Source organism: Eulemur rufifrons, chromosome 30 (genome assembly GCF_041146395.1).
Source record: "Eulemur rufifrons isolate Redbay chromosome 30, OSU_ERuf_1, whole genome shotgun sequence".
NCBI classification, from domain to species: domain Eukaryota; kingdom Metazoa; phylum Chordata; class Mammalia; order Primates; family Lemuridae; genus Eulemur; species Eulemur rufifrons.
This window is the reverse complement of record NC_091012.1, coordinates 34,146,432-34,163,301: the sequence shown is the minus strand read 5'-3', so window position 1 is coordinate 34,163,301 and position 16,870 is coordinate 34,146,432. Positions and strand designations below refer to the sequence as shown.

Here is a 16,870-nt window from a genome sequence, read left to right as displayed (position 1 = left end):
AGGGATTTTATGTCAGATGTTTATTAAATCTGTCATTGCTCTATTTGATAAAGTGGTTTATCCCAAACATTGACAGGTATATAAATTGCTTTTAAAGATAATACTGCACTCTAATCAGATCATTCTCCTTCCTTAATTTCGTCAAAATGTTTAGTAATTCACTTGTCACAAAAATTCGCATTTTTAAAGAAAATGCACTATCAACGGTTGAAAGCTTCATTTATTGCCAGTATAATTACATTTACAAAGTTTTTCATTATAGTTGTAGACTCTTTAGTGAGCTACCATGCACATCTTCCTAGAGCACATGAATTCTGTTAACCCAATGGCTACTCTCAAATTTAGTAGCCATTTGAGGGACTAAATAACTCGTAGGCAATAACTATACAACTAATAAACAATTGAGTGGCACACAAACAATTCATTTGATTTGTCAGAGTGGTGTATTTTTTTTTTTTTTTTTTTTTTTTAGAAAACTAAATCATACAGTTCAGACCAGGTGTATTATTTCTATCCTTCATGCCCACAGGTGAATCAGACATACTTGATTTTTCAATCCCAGTCCCATTCACTTAGCCCATATCTTAACAGGTGCCTGCCAAACTGTCATGCTAAAAGTGAATCCACAACCTCACATGAATGACTACTTTTCATAGCTTCTCTGTAGCAAAAAAAAAAAAAAAAAAAAGTACTCATGTTTATATATATTCAGGACCTTTTAAAGCCTTAAGGTAAGGAAAGGAGATTGGATAGTTGGGCAGGAGTGGGAGTGTCACTATTTGTTGAATGCTTATTATGAGAATTAGGCACATAAAGATCACTTTTATGACATTGTGCTAAGCATTGACATGCAGTAGGTTCTATTTTCATCCTCATTTCGTAACTGGAGAAACTGAGTGTGGTAGGCAGAATAATGACTCCCCAAGGGTGTCCACATCCTAATCCCTGGAACCTGTGAATATGTTACCTTACATGGTAAAGGGACTTTATAAATATGATTAAGGATCTCAAGGTGGGGAGATTATCCTGGTTTATCGGGGTGAGACCCATGGAATGACAAGGGTCCTTAGGAAAAGAGGGAGGCAGAAGAGTCAGAGAAGAACATGTGATGACACAAGCAGGTGTCAGAGTGATGGAGGGCCACAACCCGAGGAATGTGGACAGTCTCTAGAAGCTAAAAAAGATAAGGAAAGTGGATTCTCCTCTAGAGCCTCCAGAAGGAACACAGCCCTGCTGACACTTTGGTTTTAGCCCAGCGAGACTAATCTTGGACTTCTGATCTCCAGAATTATAACGAAAAAATTGTGTTGTTTTAAGCCACTAAATTTGTAGTAATCTGGTAACTAATATACTGAGGTTCTGTGAGGGCAAATAATTTTTCAAGACTTTCCAGCATACAAGTGGCAGAATTAAAACCCAGGTTCACCTGCCTGTGGAACCAGACTCTTAATTAACAGGAGGAATTTGGAGAAGCATAGTGAGGATGATACAAGGATCAGGTTCAAGGTTGAGAACCTAAGCCTGAAACCTAAAGCCAAGGTGACAAATGTGGATGCCTACCGTGTGTTAGGGAGATAATATAATCAAGGAACAGCCGATATGAGGTGAAAACTAGCAATTCCCACTCTTCCTATATGACCAGGAGCAATAGCAAGTGTGGTGAACTGGAGAGCGTCCAAAAAGGAGGGCACTCACTCCAGCTACATGTTGTCATCTGTGAAGGTGAGCCCAGCATTGCCAGATTTTTTAATTCTCAAGAGAAGCCAGAAATCCAGATTTCTTTGTGAAACCCAGATTTTTAAAGATGGGGAAAAAATGGCAGTTTGTTAACACATTGTATAGTCTAAACAAAGCACATCTGTGGGCTGTCAATTTGCAACCTCTGAATGAAAAGGCTTCATATATCTTTACATGGGCCAATATCAATAATATGGACATGTCCCTCTCTGTGATTGCTGGCTATGAAAATCTGGAGGGGACAGAGCACTTGAGCAATTTTAGCCTGACATATGGATTTAAGGTTAGTTTGCTTGTGTCTATGTGAGCATACATATAGGTATACAGAGAGAGCACTTTATATACAGATACTTGTACAACTTCAAGTTTCAAGAGAATCCGTTTTAAAGCTAATATTTAAATGAACAACCAAACAGCACAGGGTATCAGATACATATATCACAGCAAATATAGCTCAAGAGCATCAAGCTTTCCCATTTTGCTTTGGGAATACTGCATTTCTAAATTCTTTGGTATGCTGCTTTAAGAATCTCTAATCTGTATGGTTATATAAACATGAAAAAGCACGATTTCTGTTTTCCTCAAAATCGAACCCTAGGTTTTTGAGAAGCTGTCAAAAAAGCAAAGGGATGTACGTAAGGATCAGCCATGTTTTATTTTGTTGTTTTTCTTTAAAAAAAAAAAAAAGACTGCACAAGAGAGGAAACAGCATGGTTTTTGCTTCTTGCACGCATTTTTCTGGAGTTCCAACATGTGACTGCTTAAAGGCATCTCAGTAAAAACGAAAATGCTGCCCATCTCATAGAGCTCAGAGCCATGTGTCCAATCACCGTGCGTGGTGGCCCCACATCAGTCCTCTGCAGCAGCTCTGACTGGCTCTGCAAGGCAATGGCCACAAAATAAGCTCCCTCTCCCCTTTCCCTCACAGAAAACGCACTCCTTTTTACTCACAGCTCCCCCCAGATTGCCCAGTTCTATGGTCTCACAGCAGTAACAACAGCAAAAACCTCATACGTCATTTCACCACCACAGTCTAGAAATTAAGCTTGTTTAATATTCTTTTGTGTTGCATCTAAGGGAGGCAATTCGTACACCCTGTGTACGCTTTTCCATTATTCTAGTGATTTCTTTAAAAATGTTGAAAGTGCCATATACAACATATAAGTTTGGTTACTTACTATAAAAACAATTTATATTCCTATAGCTTTTTTTTTAATCTTTTGGGCAAAGAAAGGCAGTATTAATAAGAGGGACCCTTGACTGAAAGCCATTACATATGTGCCAGACTTGTATATATTATACTATTTGGCCTTCACAGCATTGCAGTGAAGCAGGTATGATCTCCTTTTTACAGAGGAGCAAACTGAAGCCCAGCTGGTAAGCAGTGGCACTAAGGCCTATCTGGTCCTAAAGGCAAGCTCTTTCCAGACACTTAACACTTTATAGACTGAATGCACACTCAGATTTACTGTTTGCCATTTAGGAATGACTTGACCTTGACATCTGCAAAATTGTACAAATAATAGCATTTGAAACAAGCTGTTGGAAACAATTTACCATCATGGAGCCTACTAAACGGAAACTACCATAATCTAATATCATGACGGAATATCATGTTGAGATGCTGACATAGGCTTGTCCTTGATATGGTCTGAATCATCTATGCAGAATAAACTGGAAAAAAAAATCTGATGACCTCAAGCTATAGAGAATAGTTTTCAATGGTATAAACCACTTCTGCACTCTTCCCCCATATCCTCACCCTTAAAAAATACAGACAGTATGAGTTATTCCACATGTTGCCAAGCAACTTGCCAGGTGACCTGAGGGGCAGGACAATCCAAAGCAATACTTTTTCCTTGAGGTTCCCCCTTTTTTGTCACACATCTATCTATTCTCATCCCCTCTCTCTCACTTAGCTACAATCATCGCAATTTCTACCAAGTTACCGGTTCAATGCTCTCTTTGGACTTTAAATTCCACTGGATCATCCTTTTAGGTGCTACCTATCATAGCCTCCAGGAATAGCCCAACTCCAGAGACCCTTCAAGGTCAAACTATTTTGTCACTGGCTGAAGTTCCAATTTTTTACTCTGATCAAGTCCTATCTATTGTAAGCAGAACATATTTGTCTTCTACCATACATCTGGGCTTTAGAATTAATCCAATCAATTTCATTTCATGATATCTGTTCCTAGGGACCACTTAAAGTAATTCATTCAGTAGGAAAAAAACACATAGGAAACAATCAAGGAACGGTAACAGAAATATATGCTCTTACTTAAGGTTCAAACAAATGTCACCTCCTTTATGAGGCCTTCTCCACTAGCCAGAAGTTTGTTCAAAATATTTATGAACATGTCCTACCTTCTCTACTAGATTGAGAGTTCCTTCAGCCCAGTAGCCATTCCATATTTACCTTTGTAACCTATATTGTGTACAGCGCAGTGTTAGATACATCTATTCAATGACTACCTGTATGCTATATTTATTTGTGTGTATATTAATGTATGTACATACATGAAACTAAGTTTAGCACTGAGAATATATGTATATGTATATATGTGTGTATATATACATATATATATATATATATATATAAAGGAATTAGGAACTTTCTTAAAGCTTAAGTCAGTTACCTTTGATAACAAGAGTGCTAACATCAGTTACTCACAAAACTGCAAAGCACATACACAGGCATTTCTTGTACGCCATAAATTGTCTGTTAAAAGTCTAAAGCTATTATCCTCATAACATAAAGTCGTGTAGAGAGCCAAAGATATAATTTTTGTGAAAATAAAAGATTCATATCCTAAGTATAATTTTAAAATAGCATTCTGTGCTAAGAACTTTATTAGAAAATAAATCATTTACTCACCCATTGATGTTCACTGTCATTCAACAGTAATAAAATTCTTACTTTCTTTATCCCAATTTTGATTCAAAATATCATTTTTTTCCTATGGCAAATTTTTACCTGCTCACTTCCGTGTGTGTGTTGTCTCAATTTTTTAGAGAGCCGGTTTATATTTTAACCATAACATCAATAACGTTATCTTAAGTTTTGAAAGAAAAGGAGTAGCATTTAAAGCCTTTTTGATGACCAATTTGTTATTAAATTTAGCTAGTTGAAATGTTATTTTAACATTTCTCCAAAATTCATGTAAAGATCACAGTATAAATTTGCTGGAAATTTACTCTATGAATAAACTAATAAAAGGAAAATTTAGGTATAGGAGTGTTTGGAACGTATCTGGGAGGAGAGATCTACAAATTCTAACCTATATTGAAAAGTGAGTCACTGTCTTTTTCTTTAAAAGAAAAAAGTTGTCAACAGGCTAGAATTTTGTATCTTTTAAAGTTTAAGTATGGAGAAGAATTGAAACCATAAAGATTTCAAATCGTTAGACTTTTAAAATTTTTCACTTGTACAGTAATACCCAGAAAGAGCTGCTTTTTTAAGTGATGATGAAATCAGCTCCAAACCCGTCCATAATATCGTACTCTACTTGACCATGGTGAAAGGATGAATCCTTTCGTTAGATGTTATTTTAACTCTATTTAAAGCTATGCTGCTAAACAATTCAAAATTGTCCATACAGTCTTAAACAAATAACATGACTAACAGCGCTCCCTCATAAACTTGAAGAAACGTAGATTTTGAAATTATATTCTACCTCCTCGATTCCGTTTAATTACCCTATGTCAGTATCAATATCACAGTAATCACATTAACGCAATTCATGCAAATACAAGTCTCCATTCTCTCCATTTATCCTTAAAAGCCCCACTCAGCAATTTGTGCTATAGCACCATGCTGCAGCATCCCTGCACTTGAACTTGGGAATAGGCTTTCCAGGACTGCAGGCAGAGCCCTTACCGCATTCCTTTTGAACCTCATCTTGCCTCTCGGGGGATTTGCTTCTGCCATCTCGTCTATACACAGTTACACTCTTCTTTTCCAGTTGTCAATGCAACATTGATGAAATATGAGCTGCTTCTTGGGTAGTATTTAAAAACGGCAGCCAAAAATCTCTATCAAACAAAGCTACCGTAGCTGCTTCCATTACCACCGTGGCAGCACAGCAAAAAAACCACTATCCCTGATTAGTCAGCTGACAGATCCTTCCCTGCTGCTCATTGTAATTCAGAGTGGACACATTCCCCCAATTACTTAGCCTGATTGAACCTTGTGGATTAGCTTGTGCCGGACTGCTCAAGAAGATCAGGCATGTCCTAAGAGTGGAGGAAGGAAAAAACGACTCTCCTCCTAGTAGCAGTCCTGATGCGACTGGCTTTCTCCTCTGCGCAGTTTGATTTTTAAGGTGGAATGCTAGGAATCTTTGTGAAGGTAGTCCAAACTGATCATTTTTACTCTTGTCCTACCCTGGTCTGTGACTTAAATTTCAATTGTTTTATCTGTTATTAAATTCTATTCTGGGTTTAAGCCTTGTGAAACGTTACAGTTTGTGAAATTTTATCCTGATAATGATCTAGGAAGAACAGAACATGCAAACTTTCTAAGATGGATGGAATTCTCTCCCAAATTAACCTTTCTACAAATGTATAACTAAAAAAATAAAAAGTCTCCTCTTGTTAATTATGAAGTATAACCTAACTGCTTTCATTTATTTTGGAATCTACAAATAAAGGTCTTCAAATTGAATCATATGATTAGTTCACAGACACTTGTTTAAAATAATATACCACGGACAATTAATTACACCTAGCTACACAATGATAACTTTCACCGGAAATTCTTTCTGAATGCCAACTTTTACACTTGAAATTAGCTTGTATTCAATATTTACCTTTACTTCAAACAGTGCCCAGCAGCTATTAATGGTTGAGATATAATTAATGTGCTCTTGAGTTGAGTATGAGTATAGAAACTATACCACAGACAAAAACATTGAAAATGCTAAAAAGAAACAATATATAAGACAACCTATAGCCAGTTACATGTCATCAGCACCAGTACCCCCAGCCTTGCCCAGCACCATTTATCTTTTATGAACAATAAGACATCTGTTTGAAGCAACCTATTTGATTAATAAAAGTAAAACTACCAAAAAACTGATGCCATGTGCCAGTCACACAATGAAAATTAATCTAATCAAGAGGGTATAGTGTTGTCCAAAAGAAAAAAAGCTGGGCAATAACAAATGTTTGGTTGCAACAAGTGCTCTAGTTAGTATAAAAGAATCAGTTAATGGCATAAACCAAGGTCTACTCAACAAGGCCAAGGACGGATCCTAAAAGGTCAGAGCAAGGGAAATAGCTTTTATTTTATTTCTCCCCACTGATAGGACTCAACAGTACATGGAGGGCAGGTTTACTCTCTCAAAAGGAATTTTACCTTTTTCAAAAAACATTCAATTTCTTTGTCTATTCATAATCCATTTGGAAAATGATAGAAAACAACACCAACTGGAATTCATAAAATTTTACTTCTTGCTCAGGGTCTTTTGTTACTTGGCTATTTGACCTTGGATCCATCACATAACCTTTCCAAAGTACGTGTATCAATGTAATTTATCACCTGTAAAACAAGTATAGTGATACCTGCCTGCAGTACTTAATCAGGAAATAAGATCAGTAAATAAATAAACAATACTTAATAAATGTGAATGCTTTTGAAAAAGCAAAAGTATACAATACAATGTCAAGGTTTTGTTATTTTATATTAGTAACTTGTATGACTCTGACATTAATTCTTCTCTCCACTGCTTATGATTAAACACCTCTGTTAAACAAATATACAGGAAACCACTTTGCTGACTTGCCCAACATGAGGAATAATTCATGCTGGGTATGCAAAGAATAATGATCTCATTCGTTTTGCCCTGTGAATGCTAGTTTATTTCTTATGTTCGTTGATAAAAGACGGTATAGAAAGAAGAACATTGGCTCAGAAGTCTAACAACCCAGATTTTTGTCTTGCCTTTACAACTAAATCAACTTCCTCTGGTGGAAGCGGCCTCCTGAGTCAGTAGGGAGACGACGTAAGACTTTCAGATGGCTGACGATGTTAAAATCGCAAAGAAAAAAAATATATTGGTTCCCAGCTACTCTGGTCTGATAGAGAAAGTTGGCCACATGGTATTTCCACAGACAGCCCCAATCTTACCATCTCAGAAGGAATCTGTGGGTTCCACATCTCCTTCCTCTTCTTTCAGTGAGGTGTCAAACACCTCAAACAATGTCACTATATCCTGGTGAGCTAATAATGTAAAAGATCATCTTGGCTGTGGGCAGGATTGTATCTCTCATATTGTTTTTTGGGTTTTTGTTTGTTTGTTTGTTTGTTTGTTTGTTTGTTTTTTGTTTGGGAAAATGTTTCTCTCTCTGGGTCTTCAGAAGCTGGGGACTAGATTCCAGTAGGGGAGATATATCATTTTGTAAGTGACTCACCTCCCTACCCTATCCTAGGGGGAAAAAAAAGTCTATAAAGTTACACACCAAAATGTTAAAAAGTGCTTATTTTGGGGTGATTGCTTTACCAACCATTGTTTTATAATTTCTTCTTTATACTTTTCCATATACAGTAAGTACATAATATAGCTATTTCCACTAAAAAAAAAAAACAATTCCCATAAAAATCTGCCTTATTCTGAAATGCATATAGAACCATGAGTCTCTTCTCACTCATCACTCAAACCAGTTACTACTCATTCTTTCCCACTAGGTTTTGTTTTGGGTGGAGTTTTCAATCTCAGTGTCCACTACAAACTCTTCTTCTGCTTTCCATCCTCACCATCCCATCTATTTTTACTGTCTCCATCAGTATCAAACTAGCCTTTTCTCCTTAAAACCGAAAGTATAATGTAAAACAAAAATAAGTTACTGTAGAATACATAGGTACTTACTGAGATTTTTTGTAGAGAAATTTTGAGAGAAGACCATGTATCCAATCTTCGATCCAAAATAATGGTAAACCGGGAGTCAGATCCATTTTGCCTGTAAGATAATAGGAAGTAAGAAGTTTTTCTTAGTAATAACCAAACTTCAATATACATGTTTTCACTCTATTTCTGATTATTTATCTACATTTGATGTCCTGACTGAAGACAGATTTGGATTTGGAAAGCTATCATAAAATGCTATCTTAGAAAACCATTTGATTCCATATTCCCCTACTCACTATTTGAAATTTCTTTTTCAGCACTAATGTCAATCATTTAAATAGGAAAGTGATAGTGTAATGAAGATAGGTCACTAAAATTGATTTGGAATACTGCAATCTTGGGTGTGGGAAAGCCCAAAAGACAGCTGTCCTTCGTGACATCAGATTTAACTTTCATGGCAATCCATCTTGAGCCAATGATCCATTCATTCAGAAGAACACTGTTAAATTTATTTTTCTATCTCTACTCTTCTCTTTGGGAAAAATGCAATTTAGTGGACAATATAACTGCTATTTGCCCTAAAATGATCACTTTCAAGCTTCAGTGAGTATATGGTAAATTTAGTTTTCTGGGATTTGATTTTTGTTCATGACACTTCAAAGTTTAACCATCCTAAAACAATCAACAAAGTGAAGAGACAACTCAGAAAATGGGATAAAATATTTGCAAACTACCCATCTGACAAGGTATTAATAACTAGAATATATAAGGAGCTTCACCGACTAAATAGGAAAAAAATCAAATAATACAATTAAAAATGGACAAAAGATCTGAATAGAAATTTCTCAAAAGAAGACATACAAATGGCCAACAGGTATATGAAAAAAATGCTCAACATTGTTAGTCATGAGAGAAATGCAAGTCAGAACTACAATCAGATGTTACCTCTCCCCAGTTAACATGGCTTGTATCAAAAAGACAGGCAGGGCCGGGCGCGGTGGCTCACGCCTGTAATCCTAGCACTCTGGGAGGCCGAGGCGGGTGGATCGCTCAAGGTCAGGAGTTCGAGACCAGCCTGAGCAAGAGCGAGACCCCGTCTCTACTAAAAATAGAAAGAAATTATATGGACAACTAAATATATATATAGAAAAAAATTAGCCGGGCATAGTGGCGCATGCCTGTAGTCCCAGCTACTCGGGAGGCTGAGGCAGGAGGATCGCTTGAGCCCAGGAGTTTGAGGTTGCTGTGAGCTAGGCTGACGCCACGGCACTCACTCTAGCCTGGGCAACAAAGTGAGACTCTGTCTCAAAAAAAAAAAAAAAAAAAAGACAGGCAGTAACAAATGCTGGCAAGGATGTGGAGAAAAGGGAACTCTCATACACTGTCGGTGGGAATGTAAATTAGTACAACCATTATGGAGAACAGTATGGAAGTTCTTCAAAAAACTAAAAACAGAACTACCATATTACCCAGCAATCCCACTGCTAGGTATATATCCAAAGGAGGGGAATTCAATATATCGAAAAGATATCTGCACTTCCATGTTCGTTGCAGCACTATTCACAAGAGCTAAGATTTGGAATCAACTTAAGTGTTTATCCATAGATGAATGGATAAAGAAATTGTGGTACATATACAAAATGGAATATTATATAGCCACAAAAAAAGAATGAAGGCCTATTATTTGCAACAACATGGATGGAAGTGGAAAACATTATGTTAAGTGAAATAAGCCAAGTACAGAAAGACAAACCTCACATGTTCTCACTTATACGTGGGAACAAAATTTTAAAATAATTGATCTCTTGGAGACAGAGAGTAGAATGATGGTTACCAGAGGCTGGGATGGGTGGTGGGGAGGAGGGAATAAAGTGGGATAGTTAATGGGTACAAAAATAGAGAGTTAGATAGCATGAACAATATTTAATAGTACAACAAAGTGACTATAGTCAACAATAATTTATGGTACATTTTAAAATAACTACAAGAGTAGAATTGTAATGTTCCTAACACAAAGAAATGATAAATGCTTGAGGTGATGGACACCCCAATTACCCTGATTTGATTAATATACCTTATAACTCTGTATCAAACTATCACATGTACTCTATAAATATATACAACTATTATGTACCCATAATAATTAAAAAATTCAAAGTTTATCATCCTAGATTTGTTCCCTCTTATTCTTCAGGGTTGGTAACTGGAAATGCTTCCTTAAAACGGTTCTATTTCACATAAATAAAATCTCTAAGAAAGCTTTTCAAACTTTCTATTTTAAAGCATTCTACTTCAAAATAATTTCTAATATTAAGACATGCATCCTAGTATCTCCCAATACCATGATTGAGTTTATTCAAGATTCAGTCTACTTGTGTTATCTTCAGAAGAAATGAAAAATAGCTGTCCTCACTCTTGGCTGGTAAGATTTCCTTTTAAGCAAATTAAAGTCTTTATGTATGATCATCATTCTCAACCTATATTCTTTTTCATGGAGACAAATACTTCTAGACCTTCAATTTTTTTCATATATCCTCATAATTTTTATAGCAAGTTAGGTAGCTAGAAGCTTCTTCTTCTAAGTTATATTTCTTATTCACTCTGAAGGTAGGTCTGATGATTATTCGCAATAATAGCTCTACTAACAAGTCATTTTCCTGTTATGTCATTCAAATGGGTATCTGATATAAAGCAAATTGAAAAAAAAAATGTAATGAAATGCTATACCTTGCAATAGATGTCAGGTAAGTGAGTACTTTTGCTATTACTTCCTCTGGTATACATCTAAAATTACAGTTTTCTGGAAACGTAATGATCCAAGCATTGTCCTTTCCCCGGCCACCTAAAATAGTAGGAAAAAATCAACTGAATTAATAATTTACATAATAAAAATGCAAGGAAGAAGATTTTATATTTGAGGGGGGTTGCTAGAATACTGTTTTGGGCTAACAAAACTTTATAAGGATAATGATCTCCACATAAACCAAAATGGCACCAAGCTTCTGACAAGTTCAAAAAGTGGCAGACTGGTTTCTAAATGAAAAAGGAAAAAGAAAGAAGGTAAAATGAATGAATGCAGTCAAAAGAAAACTTCACGGAATATCTGTAATAAATGTGGTTGAAAAAAATAGCTGATTCCCCAAACTGGATGACCAAGGGGTTTGGGAAATAATTGTTTCTACACCAATGTTATGACCCCAAATTCAAAATGAGTGATTGGCAACTTGACACTGAGTGGAAAATTTGATATAACTGGCCTCTTGGGGGCATGGTGAACATAAAAAGATACACAGTACACACCATAGAAAATAAGTGATGGTCTAATACGTTTGCAGAAGAAACAACAGAAGCAATAACAGCAGCAATGGTATAGGAATTTTATTAATGCAAAGAAAGAAAGACCACAAATTCTCTGAGGGTTAAAATCCAATGTGCAACCAGAGTGGGAGTGCGAGGTCCGGGTGGGGGCGTGGGGTTGTGGTACTCCGCCCCGGCCCCACCTCCCAGGCCTGTACAGTCGCTAACCTGGAGGGGTTGCACCCAACAGTATCTTGACCTGATGGGCAACCACGACCCTGGGAAGAAATGGGTCCCAGGGTTCATGGGAGAGGTTGCCCTGAACATACTTCCACAGGGACCAGGAATAGGGGTAACTGTCGTAGGGGTTCTCCATGGGATAACGATTGGACTGGCCCTGAGCTTTCATTCTGGTCTGCCCACCTACCTCTCCATCCAGCCCTGTAGCCCTCTGTGCAGCCTGGAGGATGGAGAACATTGAGAACGAAAGCCATCTCAGTGCAGACATGAGCCTTACACTTGTTTAAGGTCTCAATCTATAGCCACCCTAACACCTATACACAGAGAAGGTCCTCAATAAATATTAAATGCTAAATGGAATTTGAAGAATTATTTTAGGAGGAAAATTACAAGGTGGCCTTTGAATTTAGCTTGATAATAGAAATTTTTTGAGAGATTTAGTTGTCATTCTTACTTGGCTGAATTTAAGTAAACAAAGATATAAAAAATATTTTTTAAATTCAATGTGTAATAAAAAATATGACAATGGCAAAGGAGACAAAATGGAATGATAAAAATGCCCAATCCAAAAGAAGGCAGAAATGGGGGAAAACAAAGAATACAAGGGACAAATAGAAAACAAATAGTAAGATGGTAGATTTAAATCCATCCATATGAATAATCACATTAAATGCAAATGATCTTGACACCCAAATTAAAAGTCAAAGGTCATCAAAGTGGCTAAAAAGTAAGACCCAACTATACGCTGCCTATAAGAAGCACACTTTTTAAATATAAAGGTACAAATGTGTCAAAAGCAAAAGGATAGAAAAAGATACCATGCTAATACTAGTTAAAATAAAGCTGTCTAATATTAGTATTAGACAAAGTAGACTTGGGAGCCCCCAAATTATTAGATATTAAGAAGGTCATTTGATATTAATAAAGTAGTTAATTCATCAAGAGGACATAATCTTAAAGGCTTACACACCAAATAATAGAGCTTCAAAATACATTAAGCAAAAACTGAGACTCTGTCTCAAAAAAAGGAGAAACTATACAAATCTGAACCAAGAGATTTAGTGAATCATTAAACAACAGTCCTCTATAGGTATGGTATGGTATAGAACTAGTAATATAATAGTACATCATATACAATGTAACAGATACCTTATATTTACCTCATATATAATATAACTATACACTTGCCAAGCAAGCAGCTGGTGAGCACTCTAGTTAAGGACAGAACCATCTAGCACTTGGGCAAACTATACCTATCAAAGGAAAGGATGCAAGGTTCCTATAAGGGTAAATTATCATTGACTAATCTATAAATTGTTATTATCTATGAGCACCTACAAGTACTGTACTAGGTAGTAAATTTGTGAGAAGAGAACAAAAGAGATATTCTAAATTGGGAGGTTTTAATTATCTTTCCCATTGGGAACCCTTCCTTCAAAAGAAACCACAGGCAGAAGCATTTTTAAAACAAAAAGCAGATAAGGGGAAAAAAGCATAGAGAGGGTCTGGATGGATGCGGCAAGCCCTGACGATGGTTCTATGTGGAACACAGCTTGGAAAACACTGACGACCTTTTATTTTTTATTTTTTTGGACACAGAGTCTTGCTCTGTTGCCCAGGCTAGGGTGCCATGGCGTCAGCCTAGCTCACAGCAACCTCAAACTCCTGGGCTCAAGCAATCCTTCTGCCTCAGCCTCTTGAGTAGCTGGGACTACAGGCACGCGCCACCATGCCTGGCTAATTTTTTCTATATATTTTTAGTTGTCCAGCTAATTTCTTTCTATTTTTAGTAGAGATGGGGTCTCGCTCTTGCTCAGGCTGGTCTAGAAGTCCTGACCTCAAGTGATCCTCCCGCCTTGGCCTCCCAGAGTGCTAGGATTATAGACGTGAGCAACCACACCCAGCCGACACTGATGATCTTAAGTAAAATTTCTGAATCTTAAAAGTAGAGCTATCGGCCGGGCGCGGTGGCTCACGCCTGTAATCCTAGCACTCTGGGAGGCCGAGGTGGGCGGATCGTTTGAGCTCAGGAGTTCGAGACCAGCCTGAGCAAGAGCGAGACCCCACCTCTACCAAAAATAGAAAGAAATTATATGGACAGCTAAAAATATATATAGAAAAAATTAGCTGGGCATGGTGGCGCATGCCTGTAGTCCCAGCTACTCGGGAGGCTGAGACAGGAGGATCGCTTGAGCTCAGGAGTTTGAGGTTGCTGTGAGCTAGGTTGACGCCACGGCACTCACTCTAGCCTGGGCAACAGAGTGAGACTCTGTCTCAAAAAAAAAAAAAAAAAAGTAGAGCTATCATACCACTAAATTTACTAAGACACTATGTCACACATTTATGCCACTTATAAAATAAAACATAAAACCACATTAAGTCAGCAAGAGCGAGACCCCATCTCTACTAAAAATAGAAAGAAATTATATGGACAGCTAAAAATATATATAGAAAAAAAAATTAGCTGGGCATGGTGGTGCATGCCTGTAGTCCCAACTACTCGGGAGGCTGAGACAGGAGGATCCCTTGAGCTCAGGAGTTTGAGGTTGCTGTGAGCTAGGCTGACGCCACGGCACTCACTCTAGCCTGGGCAACAGAGTGAGACTCTGTCTCAAAAAAAAAAAAAAACCACATTAAGTCATCACTAGTTCACAATTACAACTAATTATAATCATAAAAAAGCATAGGCCAGATTGAAGTGTCCAATTAGGATCATCTATAAAGTAAATGTATGTTTAGTAAATCGGGCACATAGGTGTTATTTTAGGAGAAATAATTAAACTACTTAAAGGGAATAAGAGTTTCTTTTACTCTCAACACCCAAGAAGCTCTTGTTTTCATAAAACAATGTATATACTGGTAAATTTTTCTTTAATGGTTTAATATAATAAATATAATATTTAATGATATAGTTCAGGCTGGGCGTGGTGGCTCACGCCTGTAATCCTAGCACTCTGGGAGGCTGAGGCGGGTGGATCGCTCAAGGTCAGGAGTTCAAGACCAGCCTGAGCAAGAGTGAGACCCCGTCTCTACTAAAAATATAAAGAAATTGGCCAAACAACTAAAAATAGAAAAAATTAGCTGGGCATGGTGGTGCGTGCCTGTAGTCCCAGCTACTCGGGAGGCTGAGGCAGTAGGATCGCTTAAGCCCAGGAGTTTGAGGTTGCTGTGAGCTAGGCTGACGCCACGGCACTCACTCTAGCCCGGGCAACAAAGCGAGACTCTGTCTCAAAAAAAAAAAAAATGATATAGTTCAAATTACTCTAACATCTGAAAGTAATTTGTTTGTTTTTAAGCAAAACCTTCCCTAGAATCTGATCAGAAGCAAAAGGGGAGAGGTGGTTTACCACAGTTGTCTCTAGAAATATATAATGCTATTTAGCAGCATTATTCATAATAGCCAAAAGGTAGAAGCAATCCAAGTATCCATCAATGGATGAATGAATAAACAAAATGTGGTATACACATACAACAAAATCTTATTCAGCCTTAAAAAGAAAGACAATTCTGACACATGTTGCAACATGAATGAACCTTGAGGACATTATGCTGAGTGAAATAAGCCAGTCACAAAAAGACAAATGCCGTATGATTCCACTTATATGTGGCATGTAGAGTAGTCAAAATCATAGAGACAGAAAGTAAAATGGTGGTTGCCAGGTGCTGAGGGGAGGAGGGAATGGAATGAGGAGTTGTTTCATGAGCACACAGTTTCAATTTTGCAAGATGAAAAGAGTTCTGGAGATGGATGGGGGTGATGCTTGCACAAAGATGTGAATATACTATGCCACGGAAGTGTACTCTTAAAAAATGGTTAAGATGGTAAATTATATGTTGTATGTACTTTACCATGATTTTTAAAAATTATATACAAATACCTATACATATTTAAGAAAAATAAACTTTATCACATGTAAATGAAATCTTTAAAAAAAAAAAAAACTTAGTGCATGCATTTAATGAAAGCAACTTGCCAGCATTTGTAATAAACATTTGTGTGATCAGAACTATGGCGGAGGAGAAAAATCTCAAAGAAGCTACCTCAAGTGCTCCCCTCTCACCCCACCTAAACAGTCTGCTTTCACCTATCACGGATTTCTGAAGACTTGTCTGAAAGTCAAATGTACAAGAGTGCTAAGGTTGGTTTTATTAACATATCTAAACATGCTGAACACCTGTAATTATTCTCTAAATGCCCATTTGCTTAGCAAGTAGGTGCACAATGTATAAAGGTTTTTTTAAAATAGTGCTTCTCAAGCTTATATAGATATAGATATATTAATATATATAGATAGCTATGTATATAATAAGTACCAAACTAACTCTGCTAATCAATTCATACATTTATCTGGACTATATATGAGAAAATTTGCTTACCAGACAAAAAGGCGATGTCTTGCATTAAGAAATGACTGATGTCCTTTACACGGAGGAGCAGCTCAGTTTCTATGACAAACAAGAAAGGGGAGGAAACAATACACATTAAAGTGCAACTAAAAACAGACACAGGATTTCTCGTTGTGCCAAAAAGAACTTTGGCTTCCGCAGATCTGTGTCCACAGACACACTGATCTCTTTCCTTCTCTTAGCTACATGGCAAGGAAATCATGCTCTTGAAAATATCACTGAATAAGTAGGACCAGTGACCTACTCCTCAAAATCTATGCCCAGGACATAAACTACTCTCACTCTCCAGAAAGCCAAGGGCAAAGGTGCAAACTGCAGGGCATCCGGGATTATCTGAAGGA

General features: G+C 37.1%; 1 protein-coding gene across 6 annotated transcripts in view; it reads right to left on the bottom strand.

The window, feature by feature from the left end:
- Positions 1-16,578, bottom strand: part of MCF2 (MCF.2 cell line derived transforming sequence) — a 69,795-nt gene extending 53,217 nt beyond the window's left edge. For 4 of the 6 annotated variants that reach the window (XM_069462858.1, XM_069462859.1, XM_069462860.1 and 1 more), the window contains exon 1: positions 5,618-6,030. In XM_069462858.1, the coding sequence (XP_069318959.1) occupies positions 5,618-5,668 (51 nt within the window). In that variant the 5' untranslated portion in view covers positions 5,669-6,030. Of the gene's footprint in view, positions 1-5,617; positions 6,031-8,606; positions 8,698-11,312; positions 11,428-16,499 lie in introns of those variants that run through there. The other 2 variants (XM_069462856.1, XM_069462857.1) reach the window with 1 other exon arrangement.
- Between the last annotated feature and the right edge of the window lie 292 nt (positions 16,579-16,870).